The 27,493-nt window shown below is 37.4% G+C and overlaps 1 protein-coding gene across 1 annotated transcript in view; it reads left to right on the top strand.

Annotated features, from left to right (window-relative positions):
- Nucleotides 1–1,076: 1,076 nt before the first annotated feature.
- LOC145694162 (general odorant-binding protein 56h-like) overlaps nt 1,077–27,493 on the top strand; it is a 40,383-nt gene continuing 13,966 nt past the window's right edge. The window contains exon 1 of the mRNA XM_081770279.1: nt 1,077–1,170. Within this exon, the coding sequence (XP_081626405.1) occupies nt 1,111–1,170 (60 nt within the window). The 5' untranslated portion in view covers nt 1,077–1,110. The remainder of the gene's footprint in view (nt 1,171–27,493) is intronic.

Genomic DNA, 27,493 nt, shown 5'->3' on the forward strand with positions numbered 1-27,493 from the left:
AAAGTTACTAGTTTTGGCGTTGGTTCCAAGAACGTAAGTGATTTTTCTAATAAAATCAACGTCAATATAATTAATAATTTGCTGTCTTATACCAACAATTTAAAATGTGCATAATACCAAAATAGAGACATTTTAAGCTATAAATATGGTATTTTCATCTGCAAACTAGTTTCTTACGGGGATACAAACTTAATTAAGAATACACTGTTTAAAATCTTGATATAATGAACAATACATATGCCTTAAACACCTTTTGTATAACTATACCAAGAAGGCCAGAATTCAACATGTTGAAAAAGTTTCAATTTTATAAGGAATTTGATATTTAAAAAGGGAAATTCCATAGCATGAAAAAGAGTGTCCTGAAATAAATAGAAATAAAGGGAGATTAATGAACTCCAACAAGATTTATTCTTACGGGATCCAATGATGAGAGTAATGTAATTTTTCATTTCCAAAAAGATTTCGTCGTTTCATTAGAAAATGTTGACCAGAATCAGAACAGATTATCTAAGTATAATTTTTCTGTGTTAACTGTAAGAGTAATATTTCTTTATAGGTGTTCAAAACCTAAGAACAGCGAATCGAATTTGATCAACCGAACTAAGAAAATGACCTATTACCATCTGTATAGAGCTTCGTCAAAATAGAGATTACGTAAGACTCTAACGAAGTAAATACATTATTTATGTAATGTGACAAAATATTTGATTCCTTTATTACGATAGGAATAAATTTGAAAACTGCCAAAGCTGTCACCTAATGCTTCCATATTATACATATTTTCAATGTGCAGAAACTTTTGCAAAGTTTTCATATTAATACAGTATTAAGTCACATGCGTAATTGCCTTGACTGTGATTACCGCGCCTGAGTTCACAGGACACAGTCAATTACTTGAGAGAAGTGACTACAATACAAATAAATAATGTCGAAACGTGTTTGCAAACGACGGAAATTGATAATTTCCTGTCTAAAATGTTCATGTTTATTATATGTTTGTACTAAATAAGGTAATGCTGATCTATGTATATAAGGACCGGGTTTACCTTCGTGGATATTGCAGTCCACTTCTTTCTGTGGTACAAATATATCACTCACATAAGCGCCATGGCTCACAAAGTACTAGCAGTTATCTTTGGAACTATTTTCATAGCAAGCACAATATTTGTAAGTATATATTTTGTAATCGTAACAGTAAATTTTATTTGTAATCGATTTTATCGTATTAGAAAATTTTATACGAAGTATTGCTTCATGTTGATCTCATGAAACTTATTTGAATTGATTTTAGATTTTTTAAACTTACAATTAGCCCGCTATTCAACATTTTAATGTCAGAGGTTCCTAGTGCATAAGTAATTAGAGCTCTTGATAGTTTGTATTGTTGACCCTATTTGGATTTTCGATGGAATTGCATATGATAGGGACTGCACGTTTAACTTCGCTAAACTTTTAGTCAACGTTTCATTAAAAACTTGGATCTGAAAAGCAAATAACTATAATTAATGAGACCAAACATAACAATCAATGAGAATTTTTCATTCAACGTATTAAAGATTTGAGACCTTGAGCAGGTTTCCTAATCAACAGCAGAATTTAGAAATGTGTTTTAATACTTTTCTGACTAATATATTCAAGAATAGAAAGTAATAGTTTGATTTATATCACAGGAAAAAAATACCGATAGAAAATAATGTAAAAAATATGATTGGATAATGGTAAACACGTTTCTTTATAATCGTGAATAACTCGAGTTTCAGTGTTATTCAAAATTAGATTCTTTGATGTGAATAAAGTACGGAAAGTTACGAATTGTAGACATACATTATGAGAAGGAAAAAGTTCTCACCAAACATATGACTAGCCACTGTATTCACCCCTAAGTTTATTACTATGATGAATGTTTTTGGAAGACATTGGTCTTCAATCATTTGATAATAGCACTTACGATGCGAAAAGGAATTGTCAATAAGACTGAAAAAGTCTTCGATGTGTTTGTGGTTGAGAGTAATGTCTCGATGTTGGGATTATGTATCCTTGTATTATGTTCCTGTAATGTACACTGCTTTGTAATAGATGTACTTATAGTTGACAACACAAGGAGCCAGAAGAAAATATTCGTTAATAATTACATTTTCATCTGAAAACTATCGCCCTGATGGGGGTAATAAATTGGAAACGTCAAGAAACTCTTCCCTCTGTGTCTGTATGTAATGATAAAAGTTTCAAACAAATAATAAAGTATGTAGTCTATGATAGGTAACCGATAACATTATGTTTCTGAAAACAGAAATTTACCATGAAGTTAATTATTTTTCACTGTTTTGCATTAGGGTGTATATCTTAATTATGACTTTATCTGGATTTAAACTTGATTTACCAAATTGTAAGTGTAGTGTGTATTTGGTTTGATGATGAAGGTTAATTTCTAGTTTAATGGAATTTAAGTCTCTCTGATTTCCGAAACACAACTAAAATTTCGAATTATTACTGGAAGCTCTAAAAGAAATATCGTCTGAATATTCATAAAAACTTCCAAATAATAATAATAATATAATGAACGCTTTTTTATAATAATTTAGATTAAGTACGATGCTTCAAAATGCATAAGTAATTTACATGAGTACATCAGGCATAATCAAATATGAAGGACACATGCAGTTTCAAGAAATAACGCGACATGGAAGAAATAACATCAAAACTCCAGAAAAGTAAGTTATGTTCTATCCCTATCCGAAATGAATTTTAATTATATTGTTAATTTAAATCACCCAAGTTCTATTAGATTTTATTGCTTAACAGTAATAGATTGTACAGTCAGCGACAGTAGAAACTGGAGGTTGGATACATAAGAAATGATAGCTTTTTCCAGTAGGAGAATAGTTTCACTCGATGTCTGATAGTTGGACAACCAACATGACAGCAAATACGTGCCCGAAAACATAACATGCCAGGATATTCCTCCATTTGGAGGAAAAAGTATTACTATCTGAGAGCATCACTTAGAGAAACAACCACGAGATAAATCTGCAGAAAATCCATTCACTTTAAGATCAAAGAGATAGGAATTAATGCAAAGGAAACGAAAAGAATAATACGCATCATGCAGAGACCGAAAAAGTATGGAAAGCTAAACAAAATGAGAAAAGAAGGAAAGAGGGAAAGGAAAGAGCAAAAGACATGGGAATAAATTAAATTTTAACACTTAAGGATAAACAGTGTCCGTCTTTCCCCCTGACCCCATCGTGGGTTTTCTCCCTTCATAGGATAAATCTCTTTCAGTATCAAACGCGAACATCATTTATAGCATTGAAAAAAAATTAACTCAGTCAAGGCCGAGACTCGAACCCCACACCCTTAGAATGACAGTCTCACGCGGTATCCACTTACCTACACAGGCTCCATCTATAAACCAGCTCTTACCCGCGCTGTTATCGAACGTGTTAAATCAGCCATTGTCGGTGAATCACCCCAGTTCCATTTGAAGTTTAAATTTTATTTACCTCACTTAGCCATCTATGGGTAGCAGTCCCCTTGCTTTCATAAAAAACATTTGTTCTGTAGATTAAAATCAAGAATGAATTAATCTGTACTCTTGGGAGCTTACTGGTGCACCAACATATCTATCTATCTATCTATCTATATCTATATGTCTATCTATCTATCTATCTATCTATCTATCTATATATATATATATATATATATGTGTGTGTGTGTCGAATTGATTTTGGATTAAAAGAGCGACTTCGTAAATTTACGGAACGCGTGTTAACACGACAGTAAGGACATCTCGTAACGTTGTTAGGTAACACACGCAGTGTAAATAAAGTTTCAAAACCAGAAGTCGGAAGATATGCCGTGGGTAAGTCGGTAAGACGTCTGCTTGCTGAGTGCAGAAATTCGGGTTCAAATCTTGGCTGTTACGTTTTTTTTTTTTTTGTTCCGTTGAAAATACATTTCTATATTTTTGCGTTTGAAATTGCTTTCTTTCATTTTTTGTAGATTATCTTAAATTAGTGAAGGCCAAGTAAGGTCAGATTACATATATGTCTGCTTTATCTGTGTGTACAGTCCAGAGATGGAGTGAGTCAATTGGGTCAAGATTTGTGAGTAGGTCAGTGGATCGTGGGTCAACAGGACGTGACTCACTGTGACACACCACCCCCCGTGACCTCTCTGACTCACACTGACCCTACGTTTTAAATTTTAAGGTCTCCCTCTTTATTCGGCCTCCCTCCTTATTATTAAATTCAATGTATAGATAATTATTGAGTTGAGTTGATTTTGAGTTTAGCGCCCTTTTCAGCAGCGAGGCTATATGAGACGGGACCTACTGATTAACATAGAAACCGAAAAACGTGAGCTCCCGTTGGGAATCAAACCAGGGTCTTCCACGCCACAGGTATATAATAGTGTCTTATATAGCAGTTAATATTTTTGCTATAAAATATCAAATAACTAAACATTTGATGTAAATAAATGAGAAACCTAAAATATTGCAGATTACTGCAATTGCGATTTAATTCAATTTAAGCATTATACATCCATATGATTGTTAAAGTTGCTTTATAAAGATGCAGATTATGAATTATAGTAATTTTTTCAATGAAATGAAATTAAATTAAGTTTGACGTCCCATGCTTATGTCGGCTAGGTAAAGGAGACGGTGATGATGAGAAGTGAACGAAAATTGTGCAACGATGTAGGTAGGAGGAAACAGGAGAATCCTGAAGAAACGAACGCACACGGTGTTTCTTCACCACAAATCTGACTTTGTGCAAGCTGGGATCGAACCAAGGACCCCATGCACCAGAGGTGAACGCTCTACCACTAAGCCACTTTGGCCCTATGAAAAATACAACCATATTTATTCTCTCTCTCTCTCTCCATTTTTATATAGGTATCAGAAGCATGAATAATTTTCATTTTGGGGGGTGCGGTGGCTCAGTGGTAGAGCGTTCACCTCCGGTGCTTCGGGTCCCTAATTCGATCCCAGCTCGCGCCGTTTGGACTTTGTGGTGGACAAACGCCGTGCTGGTGGGTTTTCTCGGGGTTCTCCCGTTTCCTCCCACTTTCTTCATTCCACCATTTCACTCCTTTCTCATTATCACCGTCTCCTTTAGCCTAACCGGCATAACCATGGGACGTTAAACATAAAGATTTCATTTTATTTCAATATTTGTTTTGAACGTATGGTTTCAAGTTGGTATTAAACTCAGAACTCTTATCTTAATGAGTTGAGTTGATTTGGAGTTTAACGTCTCTTTCAACAGCAAGACCATATATGACGTGGACATATTGATTAACGTAAAACCCGAACCATGTAAACTCCCGCCGTGTGGTGGTGATTGTGATTTTGAGTTTAACTGCCCGGTCAGCAGCGTGGCTATAGGAGACGTGGACCTACTGATTAACATGGAATACGAAACACATGAGCTCCCACCAGGAATCGAACCCGGGTCTCCCACGATAAAGTCGTGCGTACGCTAACTCCCACCGGGAATTGAAATCTGTTCTCATTGTAAGAATGTTAACGTTCCTTATTTTACCGGTTTTTGTATAACTTCATGGACCAAATTTCACAGAAGTAAATCCCCACGGTAAGCAGGTTTGCATATCCAGACTCCTAAGTATGAAAACATTTACGCTCACTTCAACCTCAAACAATTCATGAATTGAAGAATAAAGGATAATATTCCAGATAAAGTATGTGGTTTGAAAAATACCATATAGGAGAGGGACATACCAGTCCTTTCTGCTCATGGAGTTATTAAAACAGGATCATCGGGCAGTGGTCTTTAGCATTGAAAGATATTGCTTCTAAAATATTTCCAAGTAACTTCGAATTTTCCATCTATGGGTAGCCGTCCCCTTGCTTTCATAAAAAACATTTGTTCTGTAGATTAAAATCAAGAATGAATTAATCTGTACTCTTGGGTGCTCACTGGTGCACCAACATATCTATCTATCTATCTATCTATATCTATATGTCTATCTATCTATCTATCTATATATCTATAATATATATATATATATATATATATATATATATATATATATATATATATATATATATATATATATGTGTGTGTGTGTGTGTGTGTGTGTGTTTGTGTGTGTGTGTCGAATTGATTTTGGATTAAAAGAGCGACTTCGTAAATTTACGGAACGCGTGTTAACACGACAGTAAGGACATCTCGTAACGTTGTTAGGTAACACACGCAGTGTAAATAAAGTTTCAAAACCAGAAGTCGGAAGATATGCCGTGGGTAAGTCGGTAAGACGTCTGCTTGCTGAGTGCAGAAATTCGGGTTCAAATCTTGGCTGTTACGTTTTTTTTTTTTGTTCCGTTGAAAATACATTTCTATATTTTTGCGTTTGAAATTGCTTTCTTTCATTTTTTGTAGATTATCTTAAATTAGTGAAGGCCAAGTAAGGTCAGATTACATATATGTCTGCTTTATCTGTGTGTACAGTCCAGAGATGGAGTGAGTCAATTGGGTCAAGATTTGTGAGTAGGTCAGTGGATCGTGGGTCAACAGGACGTGACTCACTGTGACACACCACCCCCCGTGACCTCTCTCACTCACGCTGACCCTACGTTTTAAATTTTAAGGTCTCCCTCTTTATTCGGCCTCCCTCCTTATTATTAAATTCAATGTATAGATAATTATTAAGTTGAGTTGATTTAGAGTTTAGCGCCCTTTTCAGCAGCGAGGCTATATGAGACGGGACCTACTGATTAACATGTAATCCGAAACACATGAGCTCCGGTTGGAATCAAACCAGGGTCTCCCACGCCATAGTATATAATTGTGTTTTATATAGCAGTTAATATTCTTGCTATAAAGTATAAAGTTAAAGAAAACTTGTAGCTTCACGAAAGGCATTTGTTGGTCCTTCAAGGTCAACACAAGAACAAAAATGAAAAACTAATACTAGGTGTGCCTTTACAAGTGACTACTATGATAACAACAGAATGCTGCCTACGTTTAACATATTATGCCTCCGGGGGTTAGTAAAACGCTTAACTGTGTGAAAATCGCTGCACACAACAGGTCTTAGGAACAATCGCAAATACGTAAAATTGAAAGAACAGAAAATAGTGCATTTTTGAAATGAGCATACAATTCACACTTCACGCAAAGTTCCAATATGGGAAATCAGTCAATATCTTCAGTTGGAATTACTGAAAAAGACAGAAACTGGCTATTTAAAATTCCAAGTGTAAACCTGCGCTTGGAGCGATTCTATTAGCTATATCACAACGCATTTTCGTGAGTTGCCTCTGTGGTCAAGCGTGCTTAATAGCGCTGTTAAAGTTCTAGAACCGGAGGGCGGTGGTTCGAGCCTAAGTACAGTATTTTTTTTTTTCAAAATAGGGATGGCTTTTTAAAAGTATATATAAAGTTGTATTTTGAAGTGATTGTAAAACAAATTCAGATGAACTTTCACATTTCCAAGCTCACTCGTATTTATTCGCCATGTCCCAAATTTCACAGAAATAAATCCCTACGTTAAGCGGGTTTACATATCCAGACTCCTAACAAGGAAGGGTCACGCAGTGGCTCCGCTGAGATCCGAACGAGACAAATGTGTTTTCATTTGATATATTATAACTAGATAGATCCCAAAGTTATACGTGCCACCGAGCGGAATATCGTGAGTTACAATATATTTTGTAATGTAAGAACTACAAAGCTGGCAGAATATTTTGACCGAATCATTTGTTCGGAAACGGTTGGGTAAATGGAAAACTCGGATAATATGTATCCCGTCATTTTCAAGAACACACTTTTTCGGATAAAAAAGTTTGCCCAGGATCCTCGCAGGGTCCCACATGGGGTCCAACTCAAAATTTTCAAATGACAAGAGGGATTAAGTAGCACATCGTTTGAAAGCTGTTGCAAAATGAAAGAAGATGCAGCAAGTCTCGACTCTCTACGACAACCCTGTGCAAAATGGCGGAGGGTCAAAATGTAAACAGAAACTTAATTGAAAAGTCAATGGTCACCCCTATAAATCGGAAACGGTGAAAAATGTGAAAATAGGAAAGGAAGTCTGGCATTATTTTCAAAGTACAACAATTTAAGGTAAAACGTCTTGTCCCAGGGTCCCCACATGGTCCCAGGTGGGGTCCAACTAAAAAGTTTCAAATGGCAAGAGGGGTTAAGTAGCTCATCGTTTGCAAGATCTTCTTAAATGAAAGTAGATGGAGCAAGTCTCTACTCTCTACGACAACTCTGTCCAAAATTGCGGCGGGTCAAAAAGTAATCAAAAGCTTATTTGATAAACTATGGCCACCTCGAATCCAAGATGGCCGGTTAAAACTTATGTCGTTCATAACAGTACAAATTTAAATCTCTATTTTTCTCTATTATATATTTAGAAACAATAGGAAGATTAAAGAACAATTGAATTTCGATTCACCTCAACTATAATTTCATTCGGTAACAACACATATATGTTTTGTTTGGTTCCCTCGCCATCATTTACTTTAATATAACGAATATGCGATGAACACACAACTCTGACTTCCTCTAATTTTGTCATACGTAGTTCATGCATAAAGGACTTGCTGCACCAGTAGGTGGGTGGCTCTATTGTAATTCGTAACTGCGCATTCGTGGCGGTTACATTTGTATGTCATTCGTTGGTTTGATCACAATACTCCAAGCAATACCAAATATACAAAAAAAAAAAAAAAAAAAAAAAAATCATTTGCAAGATTGGCGAGTAGTACCAAACCATGTGTAAGTCATTTCAGATTTCGAGTTGCGCCAAACTTTGTTGGTTTAATTACGGTATTCCAAGAAATAACATATTTATATACAAACTCATTTTTCACGCTGACAGCCATATTGGATTACCTCCAACACCAGTGGTTTGAGCTGGACATGCGTTCGATACATACTATGGCATTTTGAACTCAAGACGTTTCGTTTTTTGAACATTTCGCATCTTTTCGTCATCCACTGATCAACATTCATGCCAAATTTGGTTTTCCTAGCTTCAGCAGTTTGGTATGCCTATCCTTTCGATATAGGTTTTAAGCTGTCTCTTGGATTCAAGGTGGCCATAGATTTTCAATTAAGCTTTTGCTTATATTTTTACCCGCCGCAATTTTGGACAGGATTGTCGGAGAAAGTCGAGACGTGCTCCATCTTCTTTCACTTAACAAGAGCTTTCAAACGATGTCCTACCTCTCTTGCCATTTGAAACTTTTTAGTTGGACTCCACCTGGGACCATGTGGGGACCCTGGAACAAGACATTTTCACGTTGTGCTTTGAAAATAATGCCACGCTTTCTTTCCTGTTTCCACATTTGTTTTACCGTTTCCGATTTATAGGGGTAGTCATGGACTTTCCAATTAAGATTTTGTTTACACTTTGACCGTCGCCCTTTTGCACACGGTTGTTGTAGAGAGTCGAGACTTGCTGCATTTTCTTTCATTTTACAACAGATTTCAAATGATATGCCACTTAACCCCCCTTGCCATTTGAAAATTTTGAGTTGGACCCCATCTGGGACCCCGCGGGGGACCCTGGGGCATTTTTTTCTTACCACAAAAAGTTTCTCGTTGAAAATGGTGGGATAAGTGTTGGCAGAGTTTTTCACTTACTCAACCATTTCCGAACAAATGACGGTTCAAACTATTCTGCATGGTAATTTTTTGTAGTTCTTACATTACAAAATATGTTGTAACTCACGATATTCCGCCCGGTGGCACGTATAACTTTGGGATCCATCTAGTTATAACATATAAAATGCAAACACAATGGTCTCGTTCCGATCTCAGCGGAGCCACTGCGTGACCCTTCCTTGTAAGTGTGAAAACATTTACGTTCACTCCAACCTCAATCATTTCATGAATTCAACCTGATTTACATATGTTATTAGGACGTAAAATTGAATGTGATTTATTCTACAAACACTTTTATACATTGCAAGAGCTGTGACGTCTAAATATTCACTGAGAACTCATAGTCGTATCGCAATAAACAAAAGCGAGTATGGAACAGTAAACTGCTTTCACAAAGGTTAAAAGAAAGCCTCCAAAAGCATGCAAAATGGTCGAGTGGTTTAGGTCGATACTCTATCAATCATATGTTTGTGTTTTAAAACCCGATAATAAGTTTCTCTAAGTGTCTTCCTATTTTCATTTGGAGGCGGAAAACATTTCTTTGAATAACTCATTGGAAACTTCTTTTGTTTCAAATTCGGCTAAGACGGAACAATATATCAATTGCAAATCTAAAATCCATAGCTGAAAACAAAATATAAAGTATGTTTTCCCATTATTATCCTCCGATTTGTAACGAGACCCGGGTTCGATTCCCGGAGGGAGTTCATGTGGTTCGGATTCCACCTTAATCAGTAGGTCCCCGTCTCATATAGCCTCGCTGCTGAACGGGACGTAAAACTCAAAATCAATCAATCAATCTCCAAGAGAGAGAAATAAAAAAAAGTTTTTTTTGGTAAATTCTAGTTCAAAGTTCGAAACACTTGCATTTGCACGTGATTTTTTGTTTCTTTTTTCAGGGAACAGGAAAGTTCTGGCGCCTAAGAAATTATACCATATAATATTGCAAATTTGCAAGTGGATGTATTTACATTGCAATTTGTGGTAATAAAGATATTATGATTAGAAAACAATATTGTAATAAGTAAGTTTAATGTCTTCATCCATCGCCAGTCTTAGGGGCCCCTTATACCTCGCCGCCCCCCGAATATCGATATCGAAAATTTCGAATGATATATTCATGTCCATATATTCGCGATATCGAATGTTGATATATGATAATATATATACATATATATATATATATATCGACGATAGCGATTTATCGACATATCACAGGCCCAGGTCCGAGAAGTGATGCTTGAAATATACTGTAATCAACAATCAAATTCTAAATAAGTTCCCCATTTCCCTATTCAATGTTGAAGGGGAAGAGTGTGAATCCGAATAGAAATTTTAAGAAAAACAAATGTTAAGATAAAAGTAGGTTTTCCGTCTCCCCTTGAATATAAAAATTAACAGAAAACTATTACTGCAATTTACCTTTTACTTCTGTTTCTGATCGTTATCACAAATCAGCGACAGTACACATACTTTACATAGTATACCAATACCAATACACTCTATAACTTTTCACAACCAAGCAAGCCGGAAGATGAATTTCCTGTAATATTAAAGTGGAATATTCTACAAAATAGTCATAATTCATTGGCCATATTTCTATCAGTACTTTGGTACGGACTAAGAGCTACAAGACTAACAGAACTAGAAATTAAAGATTTCATTCCTTTTTTCTCTCAGAGTAAAAGACTTCTGCATTTTCCTAAGATTTTCATTTTCTTAATATAAGTCCCCTATCCTGGGCTAATTCTGGCTACCGCGGTTTCGAGGTAATCGGTAAACGAAAGAGCAAAGTTTGTCGACTCTCAACTCTCGACAGTTTGTAAGAAGATATTTCACAGTTCATGTTGTTATTTCTTCGTTACAAAAACACTTCTAGTTGACTCTATTCATGGTGAATTACTGAACTTATAAACATTGACAATTATTGAAAAATGAATAATTATTTTTAAACATAAAAGGCATTACAGTTCACTAGAATGCAGTAGTAGAATGCAGAAGTGAAAGAAAATATTGTTTATTTGTTGAGATGCGCAAACTGAATGTGAATAATAAGTGTTTCCCATTCTCTTGTCCAGAGGTGGATCTACGATGGACTTCTGGGGGCTCGGTGGTTGGTAATACTCCTATTTAGAGCTACTTTTAAGAGCTCCAAACTCTGGAATGGGTTTTATTTCTATATAAAAACACAAATATTCCCTTTCTGGGAGGCTATCGCCATGATCGCCCACTGGATCCGCCCCCGCTCTTGTGTAGCAGACTTTGAAGATATTTAGCTCCTGCGATGGTGATTAAGGATTGTAACATCTGGATAATTTTTATACTGATATCGGATAGAAACTTATCCGGATTTGCAATATCCGGTTGACGGACAACAAAACGGATGACGGATAACGGATATTATCAGTCATCCATTATCCTGATATTATCCGTTATACGGATAATATCAGGATAATGGATGACTGATAATATCCGGATAGCGAATGACGGATAATATAGAGGTAACGGATACTATCCGCATGATGGATGACGGATGACGGATAAGATCCGGATAACGGATGTTATCCGGATGTCGGATAATATCCGGATAATGGATTTATCCGGATAATTTATAAAATTAAGATAACGGATAATATCTGGATAATAGAACATTCGGATAACTGATTACATCCGGATGACGAATAAAGGATAGTATCCGGATAAAGTATGTGGTTTGAAAAAGACAATATAGGAGAGAGACTTATCAATGCTTTCTCCTCATGGAGTTATTAAAAGACGATCATCGGGCAGTGGTCTTTACCATTGAAAGATATTGCTTCTTAAAATGTTTCCTAGTAACTTCCAATTTTCTTGTTCTTGTTGAGCGCGGTGGCTAATGGTAGACCGCTTACTTTGGCGCGTGGGGTCCTTATTGTTTCGATCCCCGGCCAAATAAGTTTGCGGTGGACAAGATCGTATCCGTAGCTTCTCTCAGGGTACTCCCGCTTCTTGCCACTTTTCACTCCATCAATTCTTCTATTATCATTGACTTGCTTTAATCATTCGACACGGCAGCTCAGTGGTAGAGCGCTTCCTCTTTTGCGTGGGGTCCTATTGTTTTGATCACCACCCAAGGAAATTTGTAGTGGACAATATCATATCCGTGGTTTTTCTCAGGGTACTCCCACTTCTTCCCACTTTTCATTCCACAAATTCCTATATTATTATTGACTGGCTTTAATCATTGCGCGCGGTGGCACAGTGGTATAGCGCTTCCTCTGGTGGACCAATTAACATTGAGGTGGATGAGATCGTATCCGTGGGTTTTCTCAGGGTACTCCCGATTCTTCCTACTCTTCATTCCACCAATTCCTGTATTATCATTAACTTGTTTTAATCATTGGGAGCGGTGGCTCAGTGGTAGAGCGCTTCCTCTGGTGCGTGGTGTCCTTATTGTTTCTATCTCCAGTCAAGTAAGTTTGTTGTTGACAAGATCGTCTTTGTGGTTTTTCTCAGGGTACTCCCGCTTCTTCACACTTTCCATTCCACCAACTTCTCTATTAGCATTGACGCTTTAATCGTTGGGCGCGATAGCGCAGTGGTAGAGCTCTATCTCTGGTGCATGGGGTCCTTATTGTTTCGATTCCCGGCCTAGTAAGTTTGTGGTGGACAAGGTCGTATTCGTGGGTCTTCCCAGGTACTCTCGCTTCCTCCCACATTTCATTCAACCAATTCTTCTATCATCATTGACTTGCTTTAATCATTGGAGAGGTCTTGGTCCCTTGAGGATTGCGGTGATGTAAGAAATCAGATTCGATCCTAAGCATTTGGGTTGTGATGTAAACCTTTGCTGTGGTTCAGTCTCAGTATTTTATTACGCGACATAAAGCCATCCATACAGCTATAAATGTTGTTCTATCTTGTGCAAGCAGGTATTGATTTTGAGCCAATTCGGAACCACATTTTTGGCGCTTTGAGGCCAGAAACCGATTTCGGACATTACGCTGTCCTCAAACTACTAGGATCTTTTCAATGTTACCATCCGCGTCCAACAACCCCATGTTTAAAAGGGAAATAGAAAGGACTCGTGTCTAAAACTTCCGGACCCAGTTTCTTGAGGTTCAAGAGTAGGGATCGATTTCTGATATCACCATTGTGCTCAACGGATCAAAACCTTTGAAATGTCGCCAACGCCGTCCAATAACTTCATCTTTAACAGGTGAATAGAAGGGACCTGAGCCCATAACGTCAGGACCCCATTCCTTGAGCTTCGTGGTCTGAGCCTGATTTCTGACATTACTACTGCACTCAGGGGCAGTGGTTAGGGATGGGCACGAGCGAGTTCGAGTGTTTTTTTTTAAACTTGATTCGACTCGAAACAGACATCTTTTAGCTCGACTCGGGAACTCGACTCGAAAAATTTCTTCTGACTCCACTCGAAACTGGACTCGAATTTGGATCGAGTTTCGAGTCGAGTCGAGCCAAATCGAGCCAAATCTTGTGTGTAGTTTCAAGTTCCTTTTTCACTTATTCTGCATAAACAATATAATTATTATCAATGTTGCTAATTCCACTACAGCTTATTATTATTATTATTATTATTATTATTATTATTATTATTATTATTATTATTATTATTATTATTATTATTATTATTATTATTATTATTATTATTATTAAATTCTGTAATTAAGCTTGAAAGATAGGCGGTTTCCATCTGAATACTAAAAACTTGTTAACTGCCGATTTCGGTAGTCGTGAAATCTAGGACACAAGGACATCGTTCACGAGGTTCTGGGTTTGAGTTCCGGAGGATCAAGTATTCGTGCTTGGGCCAAAATTTGTTAAAAGTTATAGCGTGCCAGGAAAACATGTTTAAAACTGTTCTGCCTGGGTCTACGGTTGTCAATGACTTGTGCGGCTTGGCTCACAGCTTATTTAATATCGAACCGAACCGAGAACCGAACCGGATGTGCACGAGTCGAGACACAATTTGTAAAATTCGAGTCGAATCGAGACTGCTCGTAAAAATCTTGATTCGACTCGAATGTCTCAAAACTCTTCACATATTTTTAACAATAGTTTTGAAGAAACTAATCACTCAGAAACAGTTATATATATATATTATACAGGTGCGGATCCAAGGGGAGCTACATTCCTCTTGACACTCAGGTATACACTGGATAAAATAGGCTTCAATCCTGCTTTACACTGGATAAAGCGGCAAACAGTGATTTAGTCGCTCCCTTGATCATATCCTGGATCCGGGGCTTTAAGGGTTCATAGCTGTAAAACTATGGGACCTATCGTTAGTGATGCACACGAGACGAGTCGAGACAGAATTTTCCTGACAAATTTCGAGTCGAGACACAGCTCTTGCAATAAAAAAGAATACATTTTTCGAGTCGAGACATCACTTTTACAGCACATTTTCGAGACGAGAAAGCCTCAAATCTTGTCTCGTGCGCATCCCTACCTATCGTAGTCGGGTTAAGACTTCACTTAGAAACTAATATGTGCGCTATCCAAAAATACAATGTTTCAGAATCTAGAGTACACATGCGACAATTTTTAGAGAGGAACTTTGGCTATGTGCATATAATTTGAAGTACTCACCAAATACCTGTATAAAAATTGTTGCAGAAGTATGTTAGAATTCTAAAATATGGATATTTGGACAGCGCACGTACTAGTTCCTAAATAAGGTCTTGACCGTACTACGGTAGGTCGCCTAGTTTTGGAGCTATGGACCTTTAAAGTTCATTTCTTCATGTTTTTGGCAGCCTATAACTCCGAAATTAAGCATTTGTGCGCCCAGGTTTGTTATTACCTTTTGTCTTATCTTGGTGTCAGGAACAGTATTTCTTCCAGATATGTTTTTGGGGCACTGCCCCCCTCCCGGAGCTCTGAGAGTGCCCCCGGAGGAGACCAAAATATTACGTCTATAATACAATAATAAATAGAATAGTACCAGCAGTGCCCCTTCCCCCACCCTGAACATTTTTTCTGAAAGAACAACTGGTCGGGAATCTCCTTGCATTTTTTAAATGGAGTATCGCATCGCAGTTTGCAGTGCAAATGGGAATGCAATGCAGCGCAAACATGGAAATGCAACATTGCATTTACATGTTTGCACTGCAAATTGAAAAATGTATTGCAAATTGCGATACATCTTTGTGTCTTAAATTACTACATAAGCTAAAATAAGGAGCAAGTTAAAAATATATTACTATTATTTCAAGAAACTTCCCCCGACTTGAAGGGTCAGTTATTGCAAGAAAAAATGCCTCGACTTTGAATTACAATAGTTTTCCACTTTTGTATTTCCTTCCCTTTGTCAGTTCATTGTTACTGGGTCATTCTCCAGATCTTCTCACGTTTCGGGTGATTATCCTTGTTTCTGAGCGTGTAATAATAAAAAAAATGTTCCTTGAAGAAAAGGCGCATTGGCAGCAGATTGGACCTAGCCGATATATGGTATATATAGCATGATTGTGGGTTGGTTAGTAAAACGCAGAAGTGCGTACAGTAGATCAATAAAACAGTAACGGTATTCTTCAATGCCAAAAATACAGTATAGGAAATTACTCATCTTTATCTCTCTTTTCTTTTTGCTTTCCATTTGAAGTACTGATATACCTGATACCCATTTACGTTCCTTGTTAAAAACAACATATGTTTTAGCAAGATTTCTTCTTGGGAGACGCCGCGAACCTCAAAAAACATCCCGAACAAATGGACTCTCTCTTTCTGTGTGTGTTTGAACCAATGAGTTGTTTTTCCTAAACCTAATTGTTGAATTTGCCGCTGTGGTAAAACTATTTCGCTCAATTTGACAAATAATATAATAAAATATAATACTTATCCAGCAATGAGCGTGGATTGCAAGGAAAAGCAGTGAACTCTAAAGTACCCCTGTAGCAGGGGCGGATCCAGAACGGACTTCTGGGGGGGGGCGTGGATTGTAATACTGCTACTTAGCTAGTTTTAAGAACTCCAAATTTTGGGATGGGTTTTATTTATATATAAAATAAGAAAGCTTCCTCTTCCGTGGGAGGGGGGCCATTGCCCCGATCGCTCCCTGGATCCGTGTCTGCCCTATAGCCTCTCCTCGAAATTAAATGCATTGATCTATTATTTCCAATTCGAAGTCATTTTCGCTTCCATGTTAATGGTGACGGAGTTCTTGTTCTTTGTATCTCTGTACTCAAGAAAATAATAATAATAATAATAATAATAATAATAATAATAATAATAATAATAATAATAATAATAATAATAATAATAAAGCATCTGAATAATAACGATATTTTTAACCCCCCTTCTTTAAACTTTCTGTGTATTTCTCTGAATCTGGATATGTTGTTTTATAGTGTATAATACAAAAAGGCTTCAAACAGCAATCAGGCAAAAATTATTTGTGTAAAAGACACAAACGTCTTATCAGTGGCTCTGCAAAGAAGTACTAAACAACTGACGTTGTTTCTGCTTGCCTTTAAACATAATGTTACGGTTTACAAGGCACAGACAAAAGTAGAGAGCAACGTGAAATTTCGCCTAAGGGCACCTTCGTTGCTAAACTGAAGACTAGCACTCTGTCAACATATTGCATAGCTATCAATAAGTCACACTCAAAGGTTCTTTCCAAACGTTTTGGTATAACAGGTTAATCAAACTACGCTGTTGTAGGTAAGGGATGAGACTCTGAATGACCGATAAGTGTTGGAGTTCAGAGCCGTAGCTAGAAATTTCGTTGCCCGGGGCGAAGTAGAATTCGGCGTCCCCCGACACTCACCTTACCAAACTTTGACTTTTTCTTTCTGTGCTTTTATTTTTAACATATAAGAGAAACACCTTTTTGTTGTTATGCTACGCTGTTTTTTCTTTTTTATCAAGCCGCTTAGACAGACCATTGCAACAGCCAAAAGCGATCGTTATGTATTCTTTAACAAATAAGAGCCACTCTCAAGAGGCTTATTTTAGACCTGCTGCTAAACTTGCCAAACTACCTTGTATACAAATCCATTTGGAGAATAATTATGAAAAAAGCATGGAGTCGATTCTCCTACGTCAGGACGACCATGTTAGACATGGAGTTGCTGGACGCGAGTGGTAGCGTTGGAAAGGCCCGGGTCCCCTGAGTGCAGTAGTAATGTCAGAAGTCTGGCCCAGGCCACGCAACTCAAGGAATGGGGTCCTGATGTTATGGATTCGGGTCCCTTCTATTCACCTATTAAAGATGAAGTTGTTGGACGGCGTTGGCGGCATTTAAAAGGTTTTGATCCGTTGAGCACAATTGTGATGTCAGAAGTCGATCCCTAAACTTGAACGTCAAGAAACTGGGTCCGGAAGTTTTAGACACGGGCTCTTTCTATTCATCTTTTAAACATGGGGTTGTTGGACGCGGATGGTAACATTGGAAAGATCCTAGTCGTTTGAAAACAGCGTAATGTCCGAAGTCAGTTCTTGGCCTCAAAGCGCCAAAAATGAGGTTCCACATTGGCTCAATATCAATACCTGGTTGCGTAAGATAGAACAACATTTATAGCTGTATGGATGGTTTTACCTCGCGTAATAAAATACTGAGACTGAACCACAGCAAAGGTTTACATCACAACCTAAATGCTTGGGACCGAATCTGATTTCTGACATCACCGCAATGCTCAAGGGACCAAGGCATCTACAATGATTAAAGCAAGTCAATGATGATAGAAGAATTGGTTGAATGAAAAGTGGCAAAAAGCGGGAGTACCCTGAGAAAACCTACGGATACGATCTTGTCCAACGCAAACTTCCTTGCCCGGGGATCGAAACAATAAAGACCACACGCACCAGCGTAAGCGGTTTACCATTGAGCCCCACAACAAGAACAAGAAAATTGGAAGTTACTTGGAAATATTTTAGAAGCAATATCTTTCAATGGTAAAGACCACTGCCCGATGATCCTGTTTTAATAACTCCATGAGCAGAAAGGACTGATATGTCCCTCTCCTATATGGTATTTTTCAAACCATATACTTTATCTGGAATATTATCCTTTATTCTTCAATTCATGAATTGTTTGAGGTTGAAGTGAGCGTAAATGTTTTCATACTTAGGAGTCTGGATATGCAAACCTGCTTACCGTGGGGATTTACTTCTGTGAAATTTGGTCCATGAAGTTATACAAAAACCGGTAAAATAAGGAACGTTAACATTCTTACAATGAGAACAGATTTCAATTCCCGGTGGGAGTTAGCGTACGCACGACTTTATCCTGGGAGACCCGGGTTCGATTCCCGGTGGGAGCTCATGTGTTTCGTATTCCATGTTAATCAGTAGGTCCACGTCTCCTATAGCCACGCTGCTGACCGGGCAGTTAAACTCAAAATCACAATCACCACCACACGGCGGGAGTTTACATGGTTCGGGTTTTACGTTAATCAATATGTCCACGTCATATATGGTCTTGCTGTTGAAAGAGACGTTAAACTCCAAATCAACTCAACTCATTAAGATCAGAGTTCTGAGTTTAATACCAACTTGAAACCATACGTTCAAAGCAAAAATTGAAATAAAATGAAATCTTTATGTTTAACGTCCCATGGTTATGCCGGTTAGGCTAAAGGAGACGGTGATAATGAGAAAGGAGTGAAATGGTGGAATGAAGAAAGTAGGAGGAAACGGGAGAACCCCGAGAAAACCCACCAGCACGGCGTTTGTCCACCACAAAGTTCAAACGGCGCGAGCTGGGATCGAATTAGGGACCCGAAGCACCGGAGGTGAACGCTCTACCACTGAGCCACCGCACCCCCCAAAATGAAAATTATTCATGCTTCTGATAACTATATAAAAATGGAGAGGGAGAGAGAGAGAATAAATATGGTTGTATTTTTCATACGGCCAAAGTGGCTTAGTGGTAGAACGTTCCCCTCTGGTGCATGGTGTCCTTGGTTCGATCCCAGCTTGCACAAAGTCAGATTTGTGGTGAAGAAACACCGTGTGCGTTCGTTTCTTCAGGATTCTCCTGTTTCCTCCTACCTACATCGTTGCACAATTTTCGTTCACTTCTCATCATCACCGTCTCCTTTACCTAGCCGACATAAGCATGGGACGTCAAACTTAATTTAATTTCATTTCATTGAAAAAATTACTGTAATTCATAATCTGCATCTTTATAAAGCAACTTTAACAATCATATGGATGTATAATGCTTAAATTGAATTAAATCGCAATTGCAGTAATCTGCAATATTTTAGGTTTCTCATTTATTTACATCAAATGTTTAGTTATTTGATACTTTATAGCAAAAATATTAACTGCTATATAAGACACTATTATATGCCTGTGGCGTGGAAGACCCTGGTTTGATTCCCAACGGGAGCTCACGTTTTTCGGTTTCTATGTTAATCAGTAGGTCCTGTCTCATCTAGCCTCGCTGCTGAAAAGGGCGCTAAACTCAAAATCAACTCAACTCAATAATTATCTATACATTGAATTTAATAATAAGGAGGGAGGCCGAATAAAGAGGGAGACCTTAAAATTTAAAACGTAGGGTCAGTGTGAGTCAGAGAGGTCACGGGGGGTGGTGTGTCACAGTGAGTCACGTCCTGTTGACCCACGATCCACTGACCTACTCACAAATCTTGACCCAATTGACTCACTCCATCTCTGGACTGTACACACAGATAAAGCAGACATATATGTAATCTGACCTTACTTGGCCTTCACTAATTTAAGATAATCTACAAAAAATGAAAGAAAGCAATTTCAAACGCAAAAATATTGAAATGTATTTTCAACGGAACAAAAAAAAAAAAAAAAAAAAAAAACGTAACAGCCAAGATTTGAACCCGAATTTCTGCACTCAGCAAGCAGACGTCTTACCGACTTACCCACGGCATATCTTCCGACTTCTGGTTTTGAAACTTTATTTACACTGCGTGTGTTACCTAACAACGTTACGAGATGTCCTTACTGTCGTGTTAACACGCGTTCCGTAAATTTACGAAGTCGCTCTTTTAATCCAAAATCAATTCGACACACACACACACACACACACACACATATATATATATATATATATATATATATATATAGATAGATAGATAGATAGATAGATAGATAGATAGACATATAGATATAGATAGATAGATAGATAGATATGTTGGTGCACCAGTAAGCTCCCAAGAGTACAGATTAATTCATTCTTGATTTTAATCTACAGAACAAATGTTTTTTATGAAAGCAAGGGGACTGCTACCCATAGATGGCTAAGTGAGGTAAATAAAATTTAAACTTCAAATGGAACTGGGGTGATTCACCGACAATGGCTGATTTAACACGTTTGATAACAGCGCGGGTAAGAGCTGGTTTATAGATAGAGCCTGTGTAGGTAAGTGGATACCGCGTGAGACTGTCATTCTAAGGGTGTGGGGTTCGAGTCTCGGCCTAGACTGAGTTAATTTTTTTTCAATGCTATAAATGATGTTCGCGTTTGATACTGAAAGAGATTTATCCTATGAAGGGAGAAAACCCACGATGGGGTCAGGGGGAAAGACGGACACTGTTTATCCTTAAGTGTTAAAATTTAATTTATTCCCATGTCTTTTGCTCTTTCCTTTCCCTCTTTCCTTCTTTTCTCATTTTGTTTAGCTTTCCATACTTTTTCGGTCTCTGCATGATGCGTATTACTGTTTTCGTTTCCTTTGCATTAATTCCTATCTCTTTGATCTTAAAGTAAATGGAATTTCTGTAGATTTATCTCGTGGTCGTTTCTCTAAGTGATGCTCTCAGATAGTAATACTTTTTCCTCCAAATGGAGGAATATCCTGGCATGTTATGTTTTCGGGCACGTATTTGCTGTCATGTTGGTTGTCCAACTATCAGACATACAGTGAAACTATTCTGCTACTGGAAAAAGCTATCATTTCTTATGTATCCAACCTCCATTTTCTAAAGTCGCTGACTGTACCTATGTTTAAGGTTTAATTGATCTAAAAGTTATGTTCATATTTTATATTAAACAAAACTCCTTTAGGGGCATGGTGGCTCAGTGGTAGAGCGTTTACTTCTGATGTGTGGGATCCCTGGTGCGATCCCCAGCCAAGTAAATTTGTGGTGGACAACATCGTGTCTGTGAGTTTTCTCGGAGTACTCCTGTTTCCTCCCACATTCTCATTCCAACAATTTTTCATAATCATCATCCACTTCCTTGATCATCGTCCCCCTTAGCCTAGAGAGCGTAATCGTGAGACGTTAAACTGAAATATTTCATTTCATTTCAAAACTACGTTTAGATCTGTTTGGGATATGTCTTTTTATGCATAACTAAGATTAACATTCACTCTTTTACCTATTTCTACCCTAATCAAAATCCTGAATGCAAGATTACACAGTGTTCGTTATTCTATCTTACAACTTTTTCAATTTGAGTAGTGTTGGAGTAATATGTTAGTCGGTGTTATCGAAATAATCACATACCGCAATTGGATGATGCTAGGCGAGATATTTTCAAAAGAGAATAAACATACGAGTGACAAGGTACCCTAACAGCACAAGATGAGCTAGGCATGTGCAATTTAGGTGTCCCAGCTACTCTTTAGGTACCCGACACTTAGAACATATGATATTCATGTGCTAAGTATATACTTCAGCTACCTACAGTTTTAGGTACTTGTTACACTTAATTGATATTTGCAACTATGTACCACAAATACAGCATTTATATACCTGGCTCAGTTTCACACTCTAACAGTCATTTGTTTTTACATAGTCACTTCGGACATATATCTGTTATGTTCTAGGTACGTCCTTTAGGTACATACCGTTTAAGATACCCTAATAGCACAATATGACAAGATGGGCTAGTCATGCGCCATTTAGGTATTCTAAATTCATCTCCCACATTTGATGCATTTGTTGCTTCTTTTTCTAAGCGATTGTGTACTAGAAGCAACAGATGCATCAACTTTATTAGATGGCAACTGTCGACGATCATTTGAAAGTGAATATGAAAGAAGCAAGAAATCAAGTAAATTGACACTTACCATTTTGTTGGGGCCGCGATAGTAGAGCGTTCACCTCTGGTGCTTGGAGTCCCGGGTTTGATCCCAGCCCCCTCCAAGTGAATTTTGTTGTTGACAAACACCGTTTGCGTGGGTTTTCTCGGAATTCTCCCGTTTCCTCCCACTTTGTTCATTACACCATTTTATTCATTACTCATCATCACCGTGTCCTTTGGCCTAACCGGCTTAACCGTGGGACGTAAAACTAAAAGATTTCATTTCATTTTTCATTTTTGTGATTTTGCGATAAACTACATGGCGAACAAATTTTATCTGATCCCAAACTGTTATCGTCGAATATACGCGGTTAAAAGTGCACTCTGATTAGTGAAATTCAAAAGAACTGAAAATTTATCCCTCTACAAGCAACGTTTTCTTCACCGTCTTCGTGGCCAAGTCGAAAGAGTACGCGGCTAGAAATCCAAAGGTTGGTGTTTCACACCCACCCGGGGATACGTTTTTTAACTTGTTTAGTGTTTTTAGAGTCACCTTAATGCAAGCACGTTACGCATATAGGCGATTTAACATATTTTGGGGGAGTAATTTTGTGCTTCATTGACGCTTACGGCATGGTGAACATAACTTGGACATATTAGGCACATTCCCCAGGTACATGTCAGGCATGTGCCTAAGGGCCTACATAGACTGTGACATCGCTTTCCATACACGTGATTTCTCTCTCAGAGGTACATAAGGCGCATGCTGGACACATTCCTATGTAACAGAGGGAACATGATAGACATATGCCTGCTATGTAATTGTGCTGTTAGGGTATTAGAATATGTAGTCAAGATTAAAGATATTGTGAATTAAGATTATTAACAATTATAAAAGAGACATAGTGGATGATTATGAAAATAGTTTTATATAAAAAGAGAGACGAATAAAATAAAGATATAAAGATATTAATTGTATTTGAGATTGATTTAGACTGAGTATATATAAGGTATACGACTGCATTTACTATTCCGAATGGTTTTGTATTATCTGTCAGGAAAGTAAATGTACACCTGTTTTTCGAGTCTGGCATTCCTGCTCTCCATCCGTGGAGAGTATGAGAATTAAATCAATCAAATGTTTACTGAGGAGCAAAAAGAAAAGTTTAATCTGAATAAGACATTGCAGAGGGACACAAGCTGTGAATACGAATAGTGCATAGTGTAAATAAAGGACGACACCGAAAGAGAAAACCAGACACAGCTGTTGAACTTAGAAAAAAGAGTAAAAATTGTTGAAGTGGGAACATAAAACACAAATACAACAAATACGCCGAAAACTAAACATTCACCATGCCATGATCTTGGTGTAGTGGTTAAGATGCTGGCTTACAAATGCAAAGGTCGCCAGTTCGAATCTTCGGTGAGGACATTTTTAAAAATTTTTGTTTATAATATACTATGCAGCTCATGAGAGGTGGTAAAAGAGATCGTATTTAGTCTTTCGTAGCAATTATTATTAGTAAGGTTTAGTACTGATAATACTTTTTGTTTTGTTTTTGTCTTTTTGTCTTGATAAAAGTAAAAAGAAAAACATGGAAGTAGATCATACTCATGGTTATTAAAAATACAATTTCTACATGCCTTACGCCTCCCGACCACGTTTCTACGTTAGCAAGTAAGAGGTTTGTGTTTAGGTTAGGCTGGTCATTACGTTTTGCAAAGGGGCCCGATTTAGCTCTGACGCACCACAGGTGCGAGAAGGGAGCAAAACACTTTTTCTCTCTCCCTCTGTGTGTCTGTTTATCTATCTATCTGTATATATATATAACGCTATTTGTGAATGCCGTAACCACCCTAATTTTCAGCGGATTGAGATGAAACTTGGCACAAACATTAATTGTTGAAATATCTTCAGTTCGTTAACCAGAATAATCAGACGAAAATGTTCAAAATGGCGGCCCTTTAAACTCGTAAAAACTTCCAAGGGAACCAAATTTCGCCCATAAATGGGTATTCAGAATGTTTGAATAACTTTTCCTCTTTTACTGAAATATTTGTGTGCAGAGACTTATTGAAATATTGGACCCGATTAATCGCATAAAGAATGTTCACGCCCTTTTCGCTACGGTCAGTTTTTTTTTTTTTTGCAAGAGGGGGTTATTTTCGTAGTGATGATAAGATGATTGCTAGTGATGATATGAAATTACACATTGAAAGTGAAGTAACTTGTGAAACGTGTTATTTGAAAGAATCATATAATAAATGTGCTTTCCTCTAACACAGAGAGAGCGTGAATGGCGAGGAGTGTTATTTGATTTGCTTTTTAGTAACACATTGCATTCCAAATAAAGGTAGGCAACATTAGTGGTAAGTAAAACAATAATAATAATAATAATAATAATAATAATAATAATAATAATAATAATAATAATAATAATAATAATAATAATAATAATAATAATAGGTGTTGTTTGTGGCAAGGCAATATCTTCCTCAATTCTTCTTCAAACGTAATGATTGTAACGCCATATCTCCCTTACAAACAAAATATTAGCAATTTATATCGAAAGAACGGGAAACTGTTGAGTGATGGGAGCAACGTTGGTCAGTATGCACTCATAGTACTCAGAAAAATAAGCGATTTCAATGAAAAATGAACGAAGAGTCATTGCCGTGGGTAGTCATGGAGCCAAGCAGAGCCCTCTTTAGGCAAAATGTCGATAACTTATATCGAGAGAACAGGAGGTGATAGTGAGATGGGACCAACGTTGGACAACGTGGACCCATAAGGCGCATTGAAAAAATTAGGGGGACGGGCGCCAGCCAGCCTTACTTATTTCCACATAATAATATAAAATTATATTGTCGAAATACACACACGAGTTAGCTAGTAATATTTCATATTATTATTATTATTATTATTATTATTATTATTATTATTATTATTATTATTATTATTATTATTATTATCATCATCATCGACAGCGTCTTTTCATTACGTGTGCATGTTTGACGTGAAGCCAAAGAGAAGGTCCATCATTCATAGAAAGAATAAGAATAGCCAGTTACTTTAATTGCGAACGACGGCGAAAAATACGAAAAGAGACAACCTTAGCGAAAAGAAACAATACTTTCTCTCAAATGGATAAAAAAAATAAAGCCGAGATAGATTCGAACTCGCATGGACGGCCCGAACAGTCAGTTCAGTGTCCACTTTTTTTTTTAACTGACTCACCGAATGTGTTTTAGTAACTTACTTATTGCTAATTTTATTTGCTTCTCTCGTTTAACTTGCCTTTTCTAATAACTTATAACGACAGGGACACGAACACAGAAACATCGAGGACAGTTAAAAATCATAGATGCTCTCCCACCGGGAATCGAACCCGGGACACCATGCACCAAAGGCGCATGTGCTAGCCACTAGACCAGCCGGCGGGGCACTGCTCACTCTCTGTGTCGTTAGAGATTACGACCACTGTATTGCCAGCTATCACTTCTGAGGGTTGTATACTATGATCCCATGTTTCTTCTTTCCTGGAAGAGTTAAACCTACATTCTATGTAATACATGAAATATTTAGACCTACATGCTCTTCATATAATGTAATAAAAGGTCATGCTGGGAATAAGAAAAAGAACATTCCTTGGACAAAACAGAAACTATTGGCATCAGAAATAATTATCTACGAGGCATGCGCAGTAGTATATTTCAGAATAGTTACTGTTTAGTTCAGTAAACGAAGAAAGGGGTATAAAAAAGCAAATATGTCGAGTCAACGAGATCGACCAGAGTTGACAGAGGCGGAGTAGTAATACAACAACTTGGTTAAATTGATAATTGGTTCTTTATTCTGTAGTAGATCGTATCACTCTTTACGGGAGAGTAGAGAAAGACTTAAACGCTGTTATATAGTAAGCATTAGTAACACGATCATACAGACACAAATGGATGTAACTGTGAGTACTACAACTTGGATTTAACGAAAGCCGTTTTGATATTCAGTGGTTTGCAGGGTTGTATAAGACACAAAAAGTTAAGACACAATACAATTCTTCATACCTCAGCTTCCAGTAACTAGATACATGCAATTTCAGGATAGATACTGAAACTGCTGTCGGATTTTAATACATGACGTATTGCAGGATACAAAATGCTTTGCATTACTTGTTTGTTTGTAGACAGCTACTAGCTTAGTGTTCTGAAAGGTTGTGTATAAACTAGAGATAGCCAATTCCGGAATTATTACTTTCCGGACTCCCGAAAGTAAAACCGGACAAATTCCGGAATTCGGAAAATTCCGATTTTGGAATAATTCCGGAATTCGGAAAATTCCGATCTTGGAGTAATTCCGGAATTCGGAAAAATCCGGAATTTAGAAATTTCTGATTTCGTTTACATTCCGGAATTCGGAACAATCCGGATTTTTTCGAAATCCGGAATTTTTCTCAATTCCGGATTTATCTAAATTCCGGATTCTTCCCGAGTTCGGGAATTCTTCTGAATTATGGAGTTTAACTGAACTCCATACTTTTCCGAAATCCGGAAAGTGAAAGTTCCGCTTCCAAAAAATGAATTTATTTTGGTTAATATGAATCATGGTGGAAATAAGTCTTTGACCAGGTAATGGCGACTGCTTTGAAAGAAATAGAGAGTATGAGAATTCAATCTGTCATATTTGTAGTTTCGTGTGGAGAAAATACAAACTTGTGAACCAACGGTTCAAGAAAAACACAAGTTATTAATGTAAACTTTTCGGACATCATAAAAGAAATACGAAAGACATTTTGAATCGAAGAAATATAACATACAAGTTTGCAAGCTGAGACAAAGAAACCTAACGTAACCAGACTAAAGACGAATCGTTTACCGCGTAGCGATC

The sequence above is a fragment of the Thermobia domestica genome, chromosome 9 (assembly GCF_964235325.1).
Source record: "Thermobia domestica chromosome 9, izTheDome1.hap1.1, whole genome shotgun sequence".
NCBI lineage: Eukaryota > Metazoa > Arthropoda > Insecta > Zygentoma > Lepismatidae > Thermobia > Thermobia domestica.